The sequence below is a fragment of the Amia ocellicauda genome, chromosome 7 (genome assembly GCF_036373705.1).
Source record: "Amia ocellicauda isolate fAmiCal2 chromosome 7, fAmiCal2.hap1, whole genome shotgun sequence".
NCBI classification, from domain to species: Eukaryota; Metazoa; Chordata; class Actinopteri; order Amiiformes; family Amiidae; genus Amia; species Amia ocellicauda.
In genome coordinates, this window is record NC_089856.1 from 36,418,119 (window position 1) to 36,438,935 (window position 20,817).

Here is a 20,817-nt window from a genome sequence, read left to right on the forward strand (position 1 = left end):
TTATAAAAGAATTGTAAAAAAATATAGTTTAAGAAGGCAATGTTTTTATTTTGTGGGCTGCATTTGGGAAGGAGTTGTCTGTGTAGGAGTATGGTAGTGCGCAGCGTTACACATTGCGGGAGAATGCATTACTGACAGACAATGCAAATTACATCTACTGTCAGTTTAACACCTAGACACATGTGTTACACCTGTTGCATGTTCTCCCCCATTGCCTAATTAGACTATTGTTACTGTACTAGCCTATTTCAAAAGATATCTAGACAACATATTGCACAGCCAAAGCACATCCTTCTCTTTTTGGTCTCACTCTTTGGGCACCACCTTTATTTTTTAAGGGTCCAACGCTAATGAATGACACAGAGTGAAAGCTGCTCTCATCAGGGTTGCCAGACACTTCTTTCAAAATTCCCCTACTGGCGGAAAAAAAAATCCACAATTTTCAGCTGCTTTCAGCAATTATCCCCCAACATCATGTAGATTGCTTTATTAGTATTATTAGGTGTATGGATATCTTACCAGGGCTATGCAAACTTAGGCTTCCATGAGTAGAGCATCCAGAGAGGCCGGTTCCTGATGTTGTATTTGTATCTGTTGAACTTCTGCAGCATCTGTGGAGTTGCCGCAGATAACTGGAGAGCATCCCACTGATCCAACACCCTAGAATTGCTTTCTCCTCTACTTAGCCAACTGGTTGCTGCTGGTTGAATCATCTTCCTGAGGTCAACACATCCAAGAGTGTTATACAATTCCTTGTAAACGTTTCTTGGCTTGGCACTGTGTAAGACCCAATTGTATATCTCACGCACAAGAAAATCCAAATGCCTTGGCAATACTTCAGATGCTTTGCTCCCAACTAAGTTCAATGAATGACAGATGCACTTCACCAGTACTGAGGGACTTTTTCTTTCGGCAAGATGTACACTGAATGGTTGCATCCTGTCATGACAGAGGTGTGAGCATTTGGCAGTTGTTGATGTTGACAGTAAAATAGTGATTAATCGGTTGGAGTTCACCTGCTGCTTTTTCATTCCTTGAATTTGAAGCATATATATATATATATATATATATATATATATATATATATATATATATATATATATATATACACATACATACACCAAATAGGCCTATAATATTAATAAGAAAAACGCACAGACCGTGTAAGACATGTTGCTTACCTATATTTAATCCATAATTAAGTTTGTTATTAGTAACTCACATCAAATAATACATCTAAACATATACGCCCAGTCTGTAGTCGGAGAGTTCATGTACTCGTTTCAAACAAGATAACTCGTAGGCCTACCTTTCAATTCCGGATCGGCCTTTTGTTGACATGATTAGTAAAGTATGTACAAGTATTTCACAGTATTTCTCGTCTTGTCCTTGGGCTCGCAAACTTATGGCATGACTACTGTGGACAAACCGCAAGCGCTGGACAGCGTGATTTTGATTGATGGATTAAAACGCCATGAGCTGCCCGTCCTTCTCACTGCGACTGCGCAGGCGGAGCGGAGCGAGCCTCCGATTGGCCGAGAGCAGCGGAACAGGCGCACGTGCACTGTTGCCACATCGGGGGATTTTCCCCTAAATTTGGGGGGGTTTTAAGAGCCCAGGGGGACATTTGGGGGCAACATTTGTATGGGGGAAGTGGTGGGGGGTATTATGGTGAACTTGGGGGAATTTAGGGGTTTGGTACAATCGATTTCTCACTTCATCCACCCCCACCCCCCGGACCTCAGTTGACCAGCAATCATATTTGGGGGGGAGACGTGATTTGGGGAATTTGTACGACCAAACTGGGGGGAATTTATGGAGAGGACCTGGCAACACTGCGCACATGGAGCGGGATCTGTTGCATCAGACGAGGAGCTTCCCGATCAGGACAAACACGACCCGCCAGGCCGGGAGCCGCGGCTTTCATTGCTTCGCCATTGCTGGCCAACGTGAACTTTGTTGTCCTTTGCCAGATCGGGACTACGTCTCTGTGAGCGGCCATTATCCACAATGAAGCTTCACAAGAGCAACCTGCCCTCTCGGCTCACACACGGGCATCTGAACGCCATCAGCAAAATCGACAGGGCTCAAAAACGGGCCCCTGATGGTGACGCATCGGCCGGCGCCGAGAGCTGTCAGGTAATAATGATCTGAGTCAGACGTGAGACTACCTGACCCATTGACAACAGGCTATAGGAAGGACATGCGCAATACAAGATGATGCAGCACACGATGTTATAGGTGTGTCAATCATTTATTTAGAAGACGTGTTTTAGTTGGTAAATCGTATGTGGATATGGAAGATCACTGTAAGTTATGGATGCCAGAGTGTTGTTGGCGTATTTCTTTATTTTCTTAACAATAGGTTTAGTTAACAATCAGTGAGATACATATGGCTGCGACTGTAAAATAGTGGAGCGCAGTTTAATTCTCTGGCAGAGAAATAATAATGGAAAATATGTGGGTTATTAACTTATTGTCAGTGTTAATCAATACGTGTGTTATTTTTTGCTCCAAAAAGAAAGGAAATTAGATGAAACAACAGCTGATCTCTGGAAATTACCTTTATTATTATTATTTTAACAAATAGGTGTTTTGAAGTTGCGTAATGTGTTTTATGAATATTTAGTTAATGTCCGTCGCTTTACAAAGTGGTCATTTTTGTATGTTTTTTAGTATCTGCATCCCTTTCTTTATATTTCCATAGCCTACTTCTTTGCCCAATACAAATCCGATTTCGTATTTTATTAAAGCTGTGGCTATGTCTCAGCATATATTTTCTCCAACAGCGTTACACGTAAGATTTAATCAAATAAGTTAGGGACCGGGTTTCTCTTTTCTCTGGGCTGAGGTCTTTTAATACAAATATATGTGTGTGTAATTATATATATATATATATAAATGTTCTATAGCTCAATTGTATTGTTTGTGTGCTTAATATGAACGTTATAGGCATGGTATCAACTGTGAAAAAGCCAACCAAAGTGGACACGATGTTCTGGCCCGCATGTAGCTCGATTAGGTCCAATACGTGATTAATGCAACGCTAATCATTACGTCATCGGAGGTCACGGCAACTCGCCATTGTGATGTCACATTCAATTTCCCCAGTGATTTCCCCGGAATGTCAAGCATTCAGTTGCTGTTCACAGCTAGGAGAGAGTAGACGTCGTCTGACAATGTTTGAATAGTACAGATCTACCTTCCCAATTATTCAAACTTACCAGGTATTGTATTTGTTTTTACAGTTTCAGCACATGGAGGAGTGCAGAGACAGATAGATAGATAGACAGACAGACAGACGGGATATGTGCTTTTTGTGGGGGACAGGATGAGAGCAAGATTGTTTTTGTGATGTGCACAAAATATATTAAATTAAGGTTTCAATTAAGTAATTAAGAGCTTGGTTGGAACAAAAAACAGCAGGGTAGGGGGTCCTCCAGGACAGGGTTGCTGAGCTGCACTCCTGCAGTGAAGGGATACCTTCCTGTCACTGGGTTATAATTCAAGCATTTATATATAGCATGTAAAGCATGTATATAAAACCAAACAGAGATGGCTGAACATCAAATAACAAAAAAATAATCTGTATCAGCAGAGATTGTCCATGACCCCTCCTCAAAGCAAAACGGTCCTTCATTCCCTGTTTCCTTTTCTCTCCTGTCTCCCTCTACCTCTCTCCTTCTCCCTCCCTCCCTCTCTCTCAATTTCAAATTCATGTTGTCAAAGCAATTGAACATTACATGTATTTATGAAAAAAATACAACATAAATTATAATTTCTATTAGGTGAGGGTTGCGGCGATATTGCTGATATATGTCCACCAAAAACAGCTTGTGGCATCCCTAAGGATGTACAGGCCCAAGGCTTGACAGAGATGCACTCACTCTCTCCCATTGTTGTTTACGACGGGGTCAGGTCGGGGCTGGCATTATTCTTTTTAATGGGGGTAGGAGTGAGGAACAGAGGAGCCTGTCCAAATATATGCAGATTTCCCTGTGTATTAATACTGCCCCTGATTTTCTCCAGATTTGAGGGTTGCCAGGAGGTGTCAGGCTGCCATGTCCTGCTCCTTAGCGGTAATTTGGGGTTGGGGGGTTAATTTCTTGGGCACTTGGAGAGATTCCTGTGGATTAGTGTTGAAGACAGCCAGGTATCCTGACTGGAGTGGAGATACAGAGTGTCATTACAGCTCCTCTGGCAGGAGTGAGGAAACAGGCACTGCAACGCTGATGCCAACTGGGATATGTTACCTTGTGCCATCTTTCAGGTCACTTCCACAGACCCTAACCCCCTTTTGTGTTCATCTCAAATTCAAAATGAACTTTATTGGCGTGGCCTGTTTACACCAGCATTGCCAAAGTGTTCACAGATGCAGCAAAGCTGAATATAAATAGAGAATAAACCCTCTCTCCCTCCCTCTCTCTTCCAGACCCAGAAGCATATTGCAAGCGATGAGCGCGGCCGACCGATCAGGGTTAAAGCATTTCTTGTCCACAACGTTCAGAACAACAGCTAAAAAGTTTCTCAAAGCCCTCATCAAGGGAGATGAGGCCCTGGCCATGCAGATCTACCAGGACAACCCAAAGTTCAGAAAATCCCTGGACCCCAACGCCTCCTACGGGAAGAAATATGGATGCAACACCGCCCTGCACTACACCTCCCAGCACGCCATGACACACCTGCTGAGGTCAGCCCCACCCCGCCCTCCCCGTCTGCCTCTGAATGTCTCGTTGTCTCCCTCCTGTGTTTCCTCTGTGTGTCTGTGTGTTTCTCTCTGTCTGTGAAGGAATTGAAGGAAGAAAAAAAAAGACTATATCAGCCATCGATAAAACAATTCAAAAAGGTATTAATTCTGATATAACAGTTTCTCTGGTTTTACTATTTATAAGTATGTGTTTGGGTAAAATGAACATTTTTGTTTTATTCTATAAACTGCTGACAACATTTGCGAGGCGAGTGGCATTGACTCTTCAAAGTCCGAAGGGTTGGGTTCCGTGTGTGAGTTTCTATTTTTCTTCTTTTCCTGAACGAACAGGTCGTTCCTCTACAACAAAGGTGGGAACCCCAACAAGCGCAATGCGCACAACCAGACCGCCCTCCACCTGCTGTGCTCCGGGCCCCAGACCATGCCGCCTGAGCAGGACGATCAGCGCCGGGCCAACTGCCTGCAGATGATCCTGAAGTGGAGGGGCGAGAGGCTGGATGGTGGCGCGTACGAGCGGGCCGATGTCAACGCCACCGACGACAAGGGGAACACGGCCCTACACTACGCTGCCTCTGCAGGGTTGAGCACCTGTGTGCAGGTGAGGCCTTTGGACTCAAACAGCCCGGCCCACATCTGGCCAGTGCTCACTGGGACACTGGGTTTGAGCTGGGAAAGTGAATAGTATACCCTGCTTTCTCGTTCTACACTCTTACAGTTCGTATAAAAATACATCCTCCCAGTTGCTCAACAATGCTGTACACCTGGCTGGGCTCTGTACGCTCTTACAGTCTCGTCGTAGCTCCACACATATTGACACAGATTCATAGATGCTCTTTGAACCCTATGAGAATAGGTGATGTTCTGATCTTCTCTGATCTGAATTGATTTTATTCTCCCTGGTTTGTAGTTTGAGTTTTATAGTGAAACCCTTGGTGGCAGGGTGTGGGGGGGAGTTAAAATAAACGTATTAAACCATGTATGTTGCCTGGGATACAGCCACTTGCTAAATAAGTTCATCATCATCATCATCATTATTATTCTCCTTGTAACGACCCCCATGTTGGTCTCCTGCAGATCTTGGTGAACTGCAACGCCAACCTGTTCTCTGAGAACAAGGACAGGGAGACCCCATGCGACTGCGCTGAGAAGCAGCACCACACAGAACTGGCCCTCAGCCTGGAGGCTCAGATGGTCTTCTCCAAGGATCCCAAGGATATGGAGGCCCTGGACAAGAGAAAGGTACTGGCCCCTGGGAGCGAGGGGGCAGAGGGGGGCTTGTTGAACACCCTGTTGGGCTTGTTTCTTGTATTAGGGGTGGGGGAGGAAAGGTTCACAGAGCCACTACACGATGGAGAATCAGCTGAGAACAAAGAGAAAGAAGAAGTCGATTGGCCAGACAGCCAAGTGACATCATTATCATATTGCCTACCAGATGCCCTTATCCAGGGCAGTTGCAGTTGTTACAATATATCACATAATTTGTACATCCAATGACCCATTTATACAGCTGGGTTTTTACTGGAGCATTCTGGGTAAAGTGCCTTGCTTAAGGGTACAACAGCACTGTCCCTCACCTGGGATAGACCCCTCAACCCTCTACACTGGAGTCCAGAGTCCTGACAGAGCTGGAGAAGAGGCATGGAGGGGTGCAGACTGGTCAGCCATGACACACCGCTGTGGAAAGCGAGGGGAAAGAAAAAAAGTACCATGCTATGATGTAACCAAGAGAAAACGGACAAATGACTGTACGGATTTACGGGTGGGACAGGGTTGTCGTGTGACTGCTCAGATGCCCTGGTGTGGCCTGTGTACACAAGCAGGGATTTTATTATGTTCTGTGGGAAACGTAGCACATCGATGCACTGTGTATAAGAGAGCACTCTGCTGCGGGAGACTTTCCCGTTTGGTTTTAAAACATGGCAGTGTATTCTGAGGGCTGCTCAGTGTATAACCTCTAATTATAGCTGTAAAGCACAGAGGGAGAAGGGGGGGGTGGTTTGCATTCCATAAAATTATAAGGGAGGAATGAAATTGTGATGAAAAACTGATCCCAAAGTCAGCTGATGTTTTTTCTCCTATCTGATTTTGAGATTAGCGATTGCTAAATTGATTGATTGCTTTTGTAATGTTTTTGATTTGTTTTATTGTACATAATATTCTTACTCTTCCACTTCAAACCAAAAGTTACGTTTGTCACATAATAGTGTGTTGTCTGAACAGCCTTGTGGATTCTTAGTTTTTCTTATTTCTGTGTGTCATTGTGTGTGTGTCTCTCTATGTTTGTCTCTGTTTCTTTGTGTCTATGCAGCCATATGAGGGTCTGACAATGCAGGACCTGCATGAACTGAAGAACAATCTGACTGAGGAGACGGCAGACATGCTGCAGGTTCCCCTCTTCACTGCCGGGGCCCTGCTCCGCACTCACGGTACCGGTGCCCGCGCAGCACTCCACACTGACTGGCCCTGAACAGAGCCAAAGAGACGGGCAGGGGGACAGAGAGAAACAGACACACACACACACAGACATAGTCGTGACTCAGCCACCAGCCAGCCTTGTTCGTCTTCTGTCATTATGCCTGCGGCCAGTGGCCTGTGAAATTGAGCACTTTCTAAGGCACCTCAGTGCCCACTGTCCCCTCACACAGCCATTGTGTTCAGCAGGCATCTCTGAAGCCCTGGATAGCACCCCCTCCATTGATAAAGCTTGGAAATGCAGTTGCTGCAAATCTCTCGCATTTGTTCACGGGAGTTCATATATTGAGATGGTTTGTTTGTTAGCAGATGGGGAGTTACATAGGGCGACCGGGGAGGGGGGGGGATTAATTAAGTCCATTTCACTCCTAATGGAGGCCCATTCAGTAAGAGGAAGGGGAAAACATATACAAATTATTGATTAAAAACAAATGTACACCATGGGAAACTCGCACCACTGGCGTTTCCGTGTCCTGAAACATCGCTGATGACTGAAGAGGTTTCTGGTCCTGATCATTAGATGCAAGGGATGACATTTATGCACTAGATAAGATGGAGAGGAATTGAATGTGATTGTCTGGCTTCTTATGTGTAATTTTTCTATTAAAAACATACAAAGAAGCCAGAAACACTCTGATTGACTAGTTCAGTGGTTCTCAAACCTGTCCTGGAGTACCACATGCTATGCTGGTTTGTGTTCCAACCGAACTCTCAATTACTTCAACCCTCAATTTTACTCTTTTGTTTCAATTGACTTTTTAAATTGTGTATCTCAATAAAAGTTGGAGATTTCAAGTTCCATCTACAGCAGGGGTGGGGAACCTTTTTCCTATCAAGGGCCATTCGAGTGTTCACAAATGTGTTCACGGGCCACAACCTTAATTAATACACCTACATGAAAACATGAATACAGATTAAATTTACATTCTAATGCAAGAACAAAACACTTTTCTAAACATAATGCAATAATGCTCAAAAGCAATATTTTAAAGTTCAAAAATAATATTATTTTAAAATAAAATAATATTGCATTTATCAAAACATAATTCTACATTAAAGTAAACATTCTCAACACTGTGTACACTTTGTTTTCAACATACAAAGCTACAGTGAATAAAATCAGTGTATTTCAATAAACTATGTCCCAGATTTTAATCTACAGTGTCATACTTAACATGAACTCTACAACTGTTTAACATTTAAGATCTCAGATTAGGCAAATTATTAGTTAAATTAGGGGTCACCCAATTAGTAATGAAGTAATTGAGTGCACAGTTGAACCAAGAAACGGCAGGGCAGGATTGAGAACCCCTGTATGTGGATCCCAAAACAAGATTCCTTTAGAAATCAGCAGCAGTTTACAGTGGGCAATAATACAAAGTGTCTGTGAGTCTGTTTTTATGAGTTCATCTGTTAGGGTGAGAGTGACTAACAGTTTTCACTTGTGTTGCTCTTCTTCTTCCCATGGGTGTCAGACTGGGACAAGGAGAAACTGCAGATGGCATTGCTGTCCAATGCAGAGGACTGCTGCAAACGCTCAGGGGTGAAGATGCCCACTCCTCCACCCAGCAAGTACAATTCGAGGGACAACTTGCCCTCCCCCTGCACCCCGGACGAGGACGAGGACGGGGAGAAGGATGAGGACAGTGAGGAGGGCGAGAAGGAGGACGGGGAGGAGGACTGTGTGGAGGATGAGGACAGTCAAGAGGACGAGGACAGTGAGAAGGACGAGTACATGGACGCAAACAATGATGAGGATGAGGACAGGCTTCTGGTAACGACCCCCCCATGTCACTCCTGTGTCTGCCTCACTCTTAGTGTGCATGTGTGTGTGCGTGTGTGTGTGCGTGTGCGTGTGTGTGTGTGTGCTTACACTGCTCTCAGCTACATTCCTCCCTGTACTCTGGGGTACGGGGCAGTGCCTGACAAATCTACAAGTTACAGCCACTGGAATCAGTTGGTTGATTGATTTGATGTGGTATCAGACACCCTTATTAGGGTTCCTAATCAAGAAATCTTCTGAGGCAGAGCAATTATGCTAATGCATTCAGGCACTACATTTACATAGACATAGTCTTTGATATTTATTCGGAAAGGTCGCGCTGGGTTTCCCTGACAATCGCTGCGTTCACAGCTCCTGTCTCCGCTCTGTCTAGAAACAGTCAACTTTTCTTTACCTCTGTACATTGGTGATACGTGAATGAATCCAACATCTTTCCATTTCATTATTATTATTACACAGATAATCGTTACGAAGGTTAGCAATTGGGCTCCGGCAAGAAGCAGCCCATATTGAAGAACACACACAGACTAATTAACATTCGTTAATGAATGAATCAGTGACTGAATTAATGTAATGGGCTTGTGTTTTCTTGTTTCTGTGTCTTCTTCCAGTGCGCCTTGTGTTTGTGCACTATCCCAGCGTCTGAGTACCCCGTGGACATGCCTTGTGGACACGAGTTCTGCAGAGAATGCTGGGAAGGGTGAGTTGGTTTTATTTTGTCACCCTTGAAATGACTTGACCATTTTGCTTCAAATGACATTTCTGTGGCATTTAAGGTGGCAGAGCAGTATTAAGCTCACAGGTTGTCGTCCCCCACCCCATCATCATGTTCAGGTTGAAACCAGTTCCCTGGTTTGCTTATAGCCCTGTTTGTACTGTAAGGACCCGCGTGCTTTGGTAAGTGAATTGAATTCCTGTGAAGAGAAGCCCCCTTGGCGCTTGGATACTTTACTGTATTTGGTTCTGCGGCAGCCTTTGGCCAAACCACTGATGTGACTGGCGGGAGAGGCCAGCACATTGTCGTGGCCCCTGACTCTGTGCGTTGTGTCCTGCGCTGCCGTGGCCCCTGACTCTGTGCGTTGTGTCCTCCCTCAGGTTTCTCAACCTGAAGATCCAGGAAGGAGCAGGTCCCAATATCTTCTGCCCGGCCTGTGGCTGTTCCCAGCTGGTTCCTGCAGAGATCATAGAGAGCATTGTCTCTAAGGAGATGTACAAGCGCTACCTCCTGTTTGACATCAAGGTAAAAACACAAACGTGTGTGTGTTTGTGTGCATGTGTGTGTCAGTGTGTGTGTATGACACACATTTCGGCGGTAGTCACGGCTGTACTGGCGTCATATCTCAGTATCTGCTCTGTAACAGATCATTTCAGCTCATCCAAGTGAACTGAAACTCATTGTAGTTTTGTTTTATTGTTTTTTTTTTTTCTCCTCCCCAGAAGTTTTGAGATGATCCGATTGCAGTTGTAGTTCCCCTCTTTCGCTTATTATCCTTTTAATCAGTTGGGATGTCAGAGATCATTAGCCTGAGAAAAAGCAATTCTGTGTTTAAATCTGAGGAGGCTTTTGATGTATAGCTCCTCTGCGATATTGTCATGCAAGGAGGAGTTGTGTTCGCTGTCTGTGTCTGTGTGTGTCTGTGTACACATGGGTATAGGTGTGTTTAGCTGCTTGTTAAGAAGAATGCTGTTGTTTATTCACCTGTTTCCTACAGACATCTGTTCCTATGTAAGTGTAACACTGATTCCAGGAAGGCCATCAATCCTCCCTCCCTCGTCCTCCCTCTGTCTGCTTCGGTCTCCCATCCTCTCCCCCTTGCCCTCACCTTCTCTCCCTCCCTCTCCCCGTCTCCCTCTGTCTCCCTGACTACAGTTCAGTGTTGTTTCCTCTGTATTCCAGGCGTTTGTTGACAGCAACCCTGCTATCAAGTGGTGCCCCAACCCGGGGTGTGAGAGAGCTGTCATACTGGCCGGACAGGGCCCCGGAGGAACCGGCACCGATCCACTCATCTTTCCCCAGCTCAAGGCACCGGCTGTGGACTGTGGAGACGGACACGTGTTCTGCTGGTGAGAGAGAGAGAGAGAACAACCATACTTTTTTTTTTTAATGGGAAAATGTAAGCATCTAAAAAAGCAAACAATGCTTTGTGTCTAGGGTCTCAAAGAAATACATACCACCAGCAATACAATTACTGCTCAATATCAAGTCCTGAGACACAAGCCACTGATTTCAGAGTTCCTGACAGTGTCAGCAGAAGGTCGTTGTGTGCTTCTCTGCAGTTCATGAGATCGGGCAGGTTTGGGAAGGCTTCTCTGCTGTTCTTTACCTCAGCCGGGCTTGAGTCTGATAACCCAGGGATCCCCTCTCTTGCTTAGCGGCCACGGTTCTGATTGAGCCGAGGTGGCCGAGTGTGAAAGGGGGCCCGAGGCATATCTGAACACCTGTTTTTGTCTACAGGCAATGTCTCGGCAAGTCACACGAACCCTGTGACTGTCAGACGTGGCAAGCGTGGCAGGGCAAACTGTCAGAGATGGATCGGCAAGAAGGTGAGTGACCCCTGTGCTTTGCTATCCTCATTGTGTGTCCTGCTGTTTGCTTACAGGTTGCCTATTAAATCTACAGTACCTGATAGAACCTACAGGAGCCTGTTACCCCCTCAAGGACTAGAGCCGCCCAGCCCTGATCTAAAGACCCTGACTGTTTTGAGTCCTTTTTAGCTAATTTGTATGTATATTGTGTTAATGAATAGACGGTCCTATTCCCATTTGGCTCAGTTTATTCCCCGGCTCCTTGGCAGCCCCCCTCCTGCCTGTCAGTGTGTGCCCCCGGCTTCACCGCGCCGCTGACTCCATGTCTTCTGTCTCTCCTGTCGTCTTCCCAGGGGGTGGAGTGAGCGAGGCCCGCGAGGACGTAGTCAACAGCCTGTGGCTGCTCAACAACTCCAAGCCCTGCCCCAACTGTGAGACGCCGATCCAGAAAAACGAAGGATGCAATCATATGAAGTGCTTCAGGGTAATGTCCTGCACACCACCCCCCACCTGAACATTTAAGATCATTGCTTTGTGAATTGAATTCATTGATCGCCACTGTTGGAGCTCATTTGTCTCTTTCCTGATATTAAAAATATAATTTCCACTGAAAGCAAAATCATCGTCATGAAAGCAGGAAGGACAATGTTGGGCAGCCTGGGAAGAACCTCTGTCTGTCTGTCTGTCTGTCTCTGTGTGTCTCTCTCTCTCTCTCTCTCTCTCTCTCTGTCTGTCTGTGTCTCTCTCTCTGCGTCGGCCTCTTTCTCTCTGTGTCTGTGTTTCTGTCTGTCAGTCTCTCTAATAATGTAGGCACAAGTGAATGTGTGTCTGTGAATATTGACCCTGCAGAGTTGTGTGTGTCTGTGTTGGGTTTTCAGTGCAAGTTCAACTTTTGCTGGATATGCCTGGACGATTGGAGGTTACACAGCTACAACACAGGGGGATCCTACACCTGCACGCGCTTCGATGCCATCCAGCTGGCGGAGGAGAGGATTGCGAAGGAGGTTTGGTCCTGACTCTTACTGTTGTTGTTTTATAGTTGTTAGCGTTATTACTGTTATTGTTATTATCTTTATTTTTATTATGGTGTTGTTGTGGTTATTATGACCATTATTATTTTGTATTCTGCATCAGTGTGACCCAGTGTGTGCTTTATCTTCTGTTTTGTGTTGTTGTCACCCCTCCCCAATCAGGCTCAGAAGAAGCGCAAGGCTCTTGAGGAGCATGATCACTTTCAGGAGTACCTCAAAAGCTACAGGACCCATGAAGACCGCTACCAGGTGAGAGAGACGTGGCTCCAGAGTGGCCACTGGTGTCCCCCCCACACACACACAATGCAACAGGACAGCAGTGACTCTGTTCTCTCCTGTCCCCTTCCCCCCCCGCAGCTGGAGCAGGAACTTCTGATCACCGGAAAACAGAGGATAGAGCAGCTGAGCCGGGCACTGAGCGAACGTGAGTGAGACTCCCGTACCCCCACTGACCTGTGCCTAGTGAGAGAGTTTGTGAATTCACACTGGATGCGGACATGCTTAATCTGTATGCTGAGACTCGCCCCCCCGGCCCGTGTTCTGTGTTCTGCCTCTACAGGAGAGGGTGGCGCCCCCGACACCACCTTCTTTGACGACGCCATGCACGAGCTCTTGAAGACCAGGCGCATCCTGGCCTGCTCTTCTGCATACGGGGTCTTTCTGGAAGTCAATAGCAGAAAGGAGAAAACATTCAAACGTATGCAGGTAAGGTGGCTGTTTCCCTGGGGCTTCGGTTTGTTTTTGGATTCATGGGAAATAATCAGTATGTAATCTGACCCCTCCCTGATCTCTCCCCCGACCTCTTGTGCCTGTGTCCACAGACTGACCTGGAGACGGTGACAGAGGACCTGGTGACCCTGGTGACCCAGCGCACGCCACGGCACAAGATCGTGCGCGCCGCCTGCTTGGTGCAGCAGAAGCGGCAAGAGTTCCTTTTCTCCGTGTCCCAGGACTTGGAAACATTGTACGTCTCCCCTGTCCCTGTGTCCTTCAGCATGGCTCTGTCTTTCCGCCTCTCTCTCTCTCTCCCTCTCTTACCCTGAATTTTACCCCCCTCCTCTCTCTCTTTTTCACTCTCTCTTAAAGATTAATTCTTTGAGCTGGAGTCATGTTCCTGAGTCTGAGCTGATTTGTTAGCTTGTCAGCAAGTGCGACACAATCCTGAAATATTTAATCTGTCAAATGTTAAGAGAAGAAAGAAACCATGCCTGCTGTACTGTTTATCTTGCAGTTTCCATGATGGCAAGTGGGACTGGGAGCTCTTGGGGTTGCAGTCTTCTGAGGTAACTATCTGCCGTGTACTTTCTCACTCTGTTGTGTTGTAGTGAGACTGTGCTCTCCTGTAGACTGTGCTGTTGAGTTATTCTGCAGAGACGTACGCATGTGACTAAGACATTAACAGACTGAGTGCTTGTGCAGGAAGTAACTTGTTCTCTGTAAGCGATTGTATGTAGGTGCCTAACCGTGTTTGCCGAGAAAGGTAACTGAAGTGTCATTCTGTTTTAATCTAAAGCTTATGGAGTATCTGCTGAGGCTTGAGAGGAATGCCCAAAGAGAGAACTGTCACAGAGGCCATCCACAGGTATTGCAAAAGACACTTTTTATTTTAATTTGGATGCTTAAGTGTTATTTCTAAAACAAATACACACATTGGAATGATTTTTGTTTACTTTTTTCTGTGAAAATCGTTCATTAGGTTGTGCGATACTGGACCTTTAGATATCATTGCCAAGATAGGATTGCACATCACCATTGCCAATAGCTGACAGTGAGGATCAATATTGAATCTGACACAGAGTTGAGATTAGTTCAGATTATTCTGTTCATTTGTCTTTTCTGATGCTCCAAACTCCCTGGTGGTCTGTAGTCAGATTGCATCCCTTTTGTATTGATGTATTGAAATGTAAACCCAGGCGCACACAGAGCGGTGGGAGACACACAATCATGCCGTTGTGAGCTGACGGCAGCAGCAGTGTGCAGTGTGACCCGCGCGTTAACGCCCGTGTTCTTGACCCTGCAGGTGCTGAGCCCCCTGGACAAGGACAACCTCAGCGTCCGGCTGGTCACCCTGCTCTGCCAGCAGCAGTTGAGCTGGCGGGGGTGGGGGACAGCCTGAGGTGCCTGGGCAACATGGGGAGCCCCTACGGCCTCGAGCAGTTTGAGAGCCTGGGCCTGGGGTGGGGTTTGGCCGTTAGGGACATAATTCAACCCTGAGGTACATACACTATACTGAGGTGTATACACTACATACTGAGATCGTATAAACTATATACTGAGATGCATACACTATATACTGAGATCGTATACACTGTATACTGAGATGCATACACTTGCCTCAAACCTAAGGCCTGATGTGTGACTTAGACCCCGTTCACACTTATTAGGCCGGCCCTGGGCCGCCTCAAATTTAGTCCGGCTTTTTTCAGACACCCAGTTCACACTTGCGGTTTTAGGAGCCTAAGTGCGTCACATATGCGGGCGAAAAGGCGGCCTAAACGAAATGCATGCCGGGAATAAACAAATCTGCTAAAACAAACCAGTGACGCAGGACATTAAATCTGCTTACAGGTGTATGCGCTGTATTTATAATCACAACTTATTAATATTGATTGGCTATTGTTCGGTTCTATATTGTATTTGAAAGTAATCTTAACCCTTTGCAGCCGAAGCTTTCTAAAATAATTAAAAATGTGCTGGTTCAGTGGGGAATCTAATTAATATATTTCCCTTTTCAAATGTCTGTCTGTGGTTCTGCACGTCTGAAAGTGCTGTTACAATTCACCCGAAAGCGAAGCACCTTTATTAGCACATCTGCATTAAATCACAATAAATCGTATGCATTAGTAAGCAATCGTGTGCATCGAAAGCAGCCTCTGTGACGCGTCTATAGTTTTATCCTCAGACAGCAGCGCTGTGCACTTCCTGCGGTTTGTTTTTTAACTTCATCTTCATCCACATTGTAAACAGCGCTTTCATTTCTGCATCGTCCCAGTTTTTACCTCTAACGCTGGCATTTGTGATTGTACTGCTCAGCTCAATATAACTGCATTTCGGATTGCATAGTAAATAACTGGTCTCGTATTAAAATGCACTGATTTGAATGGAAACCTGCTTCGGTTAAATTTATATCGTTTTAATGCAAAATGCAGATAATTAATAAAGTTATGGTCCCGTTTCACAATTTCACAATGCAATTTCCACGTGTAAAATGCATACTGTTAAATTTCAGACTTCAATCATACTTAGTACAAGAACAACAAATAGCAAGTTTACCAGCTACACACACTTTTAATCGACCGAGTAGTTTGAACTGTTTACACTATAACTCATTACTTAACCTAGACTTTTATAATATATATAAAGATGTGAACTAGCGAAATGTATCGGTACATTTAAGGCTATAGATCGATATGACATTCAAACAATTCAGAGACAATACTGTGTATCCTGTATTGTGTACCTGTTTCGGTGACCGTGTTAATTCTCTGTTTATTCCGGGTCTCTCAGACACGCGTCTCTGGGGGCGGGGCTTGAGTTGCTGACGCTTTCCACCCGGCCCAGGGCCCGGCGCGTTCACAGTTACATTTAGGCCGGCATTAGGCCGGGTCGAAAGATTTAGGCCGGGTCGCAAAGCGGGACTAGTTTTGACCCGGCCCGGGCCGGCCTAAATCTCAAGTGTGAACGGGGTCAGAGAGACGCGGAATAAACACAGATGGCAAAACAGCTACAGCGCTGCAGGACACAGTATTGTCTCTGTATTGTTTGAATGTCATATCGATCTATAGCCTTAAATGTACCGATACATTTCGCTAGTTCACATCTATATATATATTATAAAAGTCTAGGTTAAGTAATGAGTTATAGTGTAAACAGTTCAAACTACTCGGTCGATTAAAAGTGTGTGTAGCTGGTAAACTTGCTATTTGTTGTTCTTGTACTAAGTATGATTGAAGTCTGAAATTTAACAGTATGCATTTTACACGTGGAAATTGCATTGTGAAATTGTGAAACGGGACCATAACTTTATTAATTATCTGCATTTTGCATTAAAACGATATAAATTTAACCGAAGCAGGTTTCCATTCAAATCAGTGCATTTTAATACGAGACCAGTTATTTACTATGCAATCCGAAATGCAGTTATATTGAGCTGAGCAGTACAATCACAAATGCCAGCGTTAGAGGTAAAAACTGGGACGATGCAGAAATGAAAGCGCTGTTTACAATGTGGATGAAGATGAAGTTAAAAAACAAACCGCAGGAAGTGCACAGCGCTGCTGTCTGAGGATAAAACTATAGACGCGTCACAGAGGCTGCTTTCGATGCACACGATTGCTTACTAATGCATAAGATTTATTGTGATTTAATGCAGATGTGCTAATAAAGGTGCTTCGCTTTCGGGTGAATTGTAACAGCACTTTCAGACGTGCAGAACCACAGACAGACATTTGAAAAGGGAAATATATTAATTAGATTCCCCACTGAACCAGCACATTTTTAATTATTTTAGAAAGCTTCGGCTGCAAAGGGTTAAGATTACTTTCAAATACAATATAGAACCGAACAATAGCCAATCAATATTAATAAGTTGTGATTATAAATACAGCGCATACACCTGTAAGCAGATTTAATGTCCTGCGTCACTGGTTTGTTAGAGCAGATTTGTTTATTCCCGGCATGCATTTCGTTTAGGCCGCCTTTTCGCCCGCATATGTGACGCACTTAGGCTCCTAAAACCGCAAGTGTGAACTGGGTGTCTGAAAAAAGCCGGACTAAATTTGAGGCGGCCCAGGGCCGGCCTAATAAGTGTGAACGGGGTCTAAGTCACACATCAGGCCTTAGGTTTGAGGCGAGTGTATGCATCTCAGTATACAGTGTATACGATCTCGGTCTATAGTGTATGCATCTCAGTATATAGTTTATACGATCTCAGTATATAGTTTATACGATCTCAGTATATAGTTTATATGATCTCAGTATATAGTGTATGCATCTCAGTATATAGTGTATGCACCTCAGTATATAGTGTATATGAGCCGGCGCGTTCACATTTACATTTAGGCTGGCATTAGGCCGGGTCGAAGCGGGACTAGTTTTGACCTGGCTCCCAGGGCCGGCCTAAATCTCAAGTGTGAACGGGGTCTTAGGCTGTGTTTCTTGGTTGATGGGTGTCACGTGATGCAGTCTCAGGGGGGCTGCCAGCCAGTTCGTCTGTCCGCTTCTCAAGTTGTTGGCAGTTTAACATCAGGGATTAGCTGCCTCTTTTGTTTTGGCCTCTGTGTTCCCTCCGTTTCTCTGTATGCCAGGGGTGCTGTGCAGCCGCAGGGCCCAGGGGCAGTGTTTTGAAAGAATCATTTTGGTGAACGATGGGAATCACATCAGTGTCTGCATTGATTCGGTTCTTTTGATTCACCCTATGAACGAGCAGCGCGGCGCTCAGGAGTTGGTTACCAGCCTATCGACAGTGTTTCACTGACTCTCGAGTCTGGCAATATTATATACTGTACATAATGTGTGTGTGTGTGTGTACATTACAGTTTGTATTTATTAAGTACGTCTACCAAACAAATAAAAAAATACAATGAATCACTATGAGGTCTGTTTTTGTAATGTTTTATACAGATTAAACATTTTGCACAAATTATTATCAATACTTGCAAGTCATCTTGAGTTAAATAAACAAAATGACCAATAATTATTATTATTTATATTAATAATTGAGATACACCTATGTGTAAGATATTTAACGATATTATTAAAACAATATATTACATTTAATTAGATTAATCGTGTTGGCTAAATAATGTTAATGCTGTTGTTATCTATAGGACTTTAAATATTAAATTAAATTGAATTGAACCCAGTCAAATATAGACTTTTCTTAGCTTTTGTGTGCAGTTTGTGAACGACTTGTTCTTTCCGGTTCAAGTCTATCTAACCAATCCTGATTCGGTCTGCATTGGTTCGAGTCACTGAATCATTGAATGAAATGAACAAAATGAATTGATTCACCAAACTGAACTGAATCAAATGAATCGAGTTACTAAAAAGAATCGAACTGCGCATCACTTGTGGGGTGTTATTGTGTTGGGTTAGGGAGGGATGTTTGTGGGTTACTGGCTCCCCCAGTCTCCGGGTGGTACAGCCTGAGAGCGGTGATTGGACGGGAGGGAGTCACCAGATAAGGGGATATATAAGGGTGTGGTGACGCGCCGCTCGCAGGGTTGCCAGATTGGGGGGAAACCAAAGCCATGGGGGAAAAAGGATATCAAACGGGGCTAAAGTAAAAAACGGGGGGTTCTTTTCCTCATTTTAATTTTCCTATAGTGGTCCCAAGCCTGCCCTCGAACAGTGATGATGGACTGCCCCACTCGTCAATAATATTGAGTTCTGCAGTTAAGCGCCACCCGGCTGCACTCTCTTCAGTTGTGTGTTGAGCAAGTTGCTAGACAATGAATTTGTGTGTATTTCGTCAGCTAGACGCCAGGTTCGGTTCTGTTGTTGTTGTTTACACTAAACCACAAAATAAATCAATTCCTAAGTTCACTTTATAACACTGAATACGTCAGTTATTTAACCAGAACAAATAGTATTTGCCAACATCCACAAATAAACTATTAACTGTATGTATGTTTATTTAATAGTAATCACCATAAATTAAAAAATATACAATTATAGGGTGAATAGACATTTAATTAATAAAACAGTAATTACTAAAAAAAAAAAACTGAATTCACTCTAGTGGCAAAGAAGTGTGTAGGCCTGCACAATAGCACAATATCAGTCTGCAAGGTGGAGTCAACGTGAATTCCTCTTTTCACTTAAAAATCACCCAAATAATAATTACTATTTCACTATTATTTTTATCCCTAGCATCTTTCCAGTCAATCCACTAGATCTAGGTGCAATTTAAATATGAGAGCTGTTGGATTTATGTGTTTAAACAACTGAACTAATTATATTCAAGTTTTGTTTTTCTTCATGCATTTTACTGGTTTACAATTTTACCAGCAAGTGGCTGCATTAAAAAAAAGACCTGCTGAATCAATCTTCTACTTTCAAAATAAATTTAGCAGGATAAATGCACACACTTGAAAATACAATACATGTGCAATAGACCTTTGGCTTTAAACATCATGACTTACCAACCTCCTTTCATACTGCATGTCAATTTAAATTCGTACTTAAATGCACACCTTCTCAAGATGACACAAAAAGACTATTAAATGACTATTAACCTGGTCAGCAGCCTGTTACTGTTGCATTTCCTGGGACAGAAGTAAGAACATAAGAAAGTTTACAAACGAGAGGAGGCCATTCGACCCATCGTGCTCGTTCCCAAATTTTCAGCATCTACCACATCGCTGCGGAGTTTGTTCCAGATTGTGACGACTCTCTGTGTGAAGAAGCGTCTCCGGTTTTCTGTTTTGAATGCCTTGAAGCCCAATTTCACTCCATCCTCCTCTCCTGCCTCGTTGACCTTGGAATCTCTGGGACTGCTCTCACCTGGTTCTCCTCCCACCTCAACGGCCAGACCTATCAAGTGACCTGGCGAGGTTCCTCATCCACCCCCCAACCTCTCCTTACAGTCGTACCCCAAGGCTCCATCCTGAACCCCCTCCTGTTCTCTCTCTACACTCGCTCCCTGGGCCCCCTCATCACATCTCATGGTTTCGCCTACCACTTCTATGCAGATGATGCCCAGATCTTCCTGTCTTTTCCCTCTTCTGACCCTCTCATCCCCTCTCACATCTCTTCCTGCTTGTCTGCTATCTCCGCCTGGATGCACTCGCATCACCTCAAGCTCAACCTCTGCAAATCGGATCTCCTCTTTTCCCCCCTTTTCCTCACCTTATGCTGATCTCTCCATCTCAATCCCCTTGGAATCTATGACACTCTCTCCTTCTTCTTCCACTAAGAACCTAGGAGTGACCCTCGCCTCGATCCTGTGCTCTACACTTGGCACATGACACACACCTGCAGATTCTTCCTGAGCAACATATGCCAAATCCGTCCCTTCCTCACCAACTACTCCACTCAGCAGCTCGTCCAGTCACCGGTCCTCTCCCGCCTGGACTACTGCAACTCCCTCCTGGCCGGCCTGCCTGCATCCACTACCCGCCCACTCCAGCTCATCCAGAACTCTGCGGCTCATCTGATATTCTCTCTGCCCTGATTCCGACGCGCTACTCCACTGCTCCGCTCCCTCAAGTGGCTCCCAACAGCGGCACGCATTCAGTTCAAGACACTGACCCTCACCTACCGCTGTCTCGACCACACTGCACCAAGCTACCTTC

The 20,817-nt window shown here is 44.8% G+C and overlaps 1 protein-coding gene across 2 annotated transcripts; it reads left to right on the forward strand.

The window, feature by feature from the left end:
* The first annotated feature begins 1,861 nt into the window (after positions 1-1,861).
* LOC136753378 (ankyrin repeat and IBR domain-containing protein 1-like) lies at positions 1,862-14,760 on the forward strand. Of its 2 annotated transcripts, none has more exons than XM_066709431.1 (19): positions 1,862-2,139; positions 4,433-4,690; positions 5,039-5,306; positions 5,783-5,947; positions 7,017-7,134; positions 8,656-8,954; positions 9,575-9,663; positions 10,059-10,203; positions 10,861-11,027; positions 11,419-11,507; positions 11,843-11,973; positions 12,368-12,493; positions 12,683-12,769; positions 12,878-12,944; positions 13,080-13,225; positions 13,342-13,484; positions 13,752-13,803; positions 14,034-14,102; positions 14,541-14,760. In XM_066709431.1, the coding sequence occupies exons 1-19, from the start codon at positions 2,105-2,107 to the stop codon at positions 14,634-14,636; spliced, it is 2,550 nt and encodes an 849-aa protein (XP_066565528.1). In that variant the 5' UTR covers positions 1,862-2,104; the 3' UTR covers positions 14,637-14,760. The 2 variants fall into 2 exon arrangements, with proteins under 2 accessions (XP_066565528.1, XP_066565529.1); XM_066709432.1 differs by lacking the exon at positions 1,862-2,139 and adding an exon at positions 3,120-3,227.
* Positions 14,761-20,817: the final 6,057 nt, after the last annotated feature.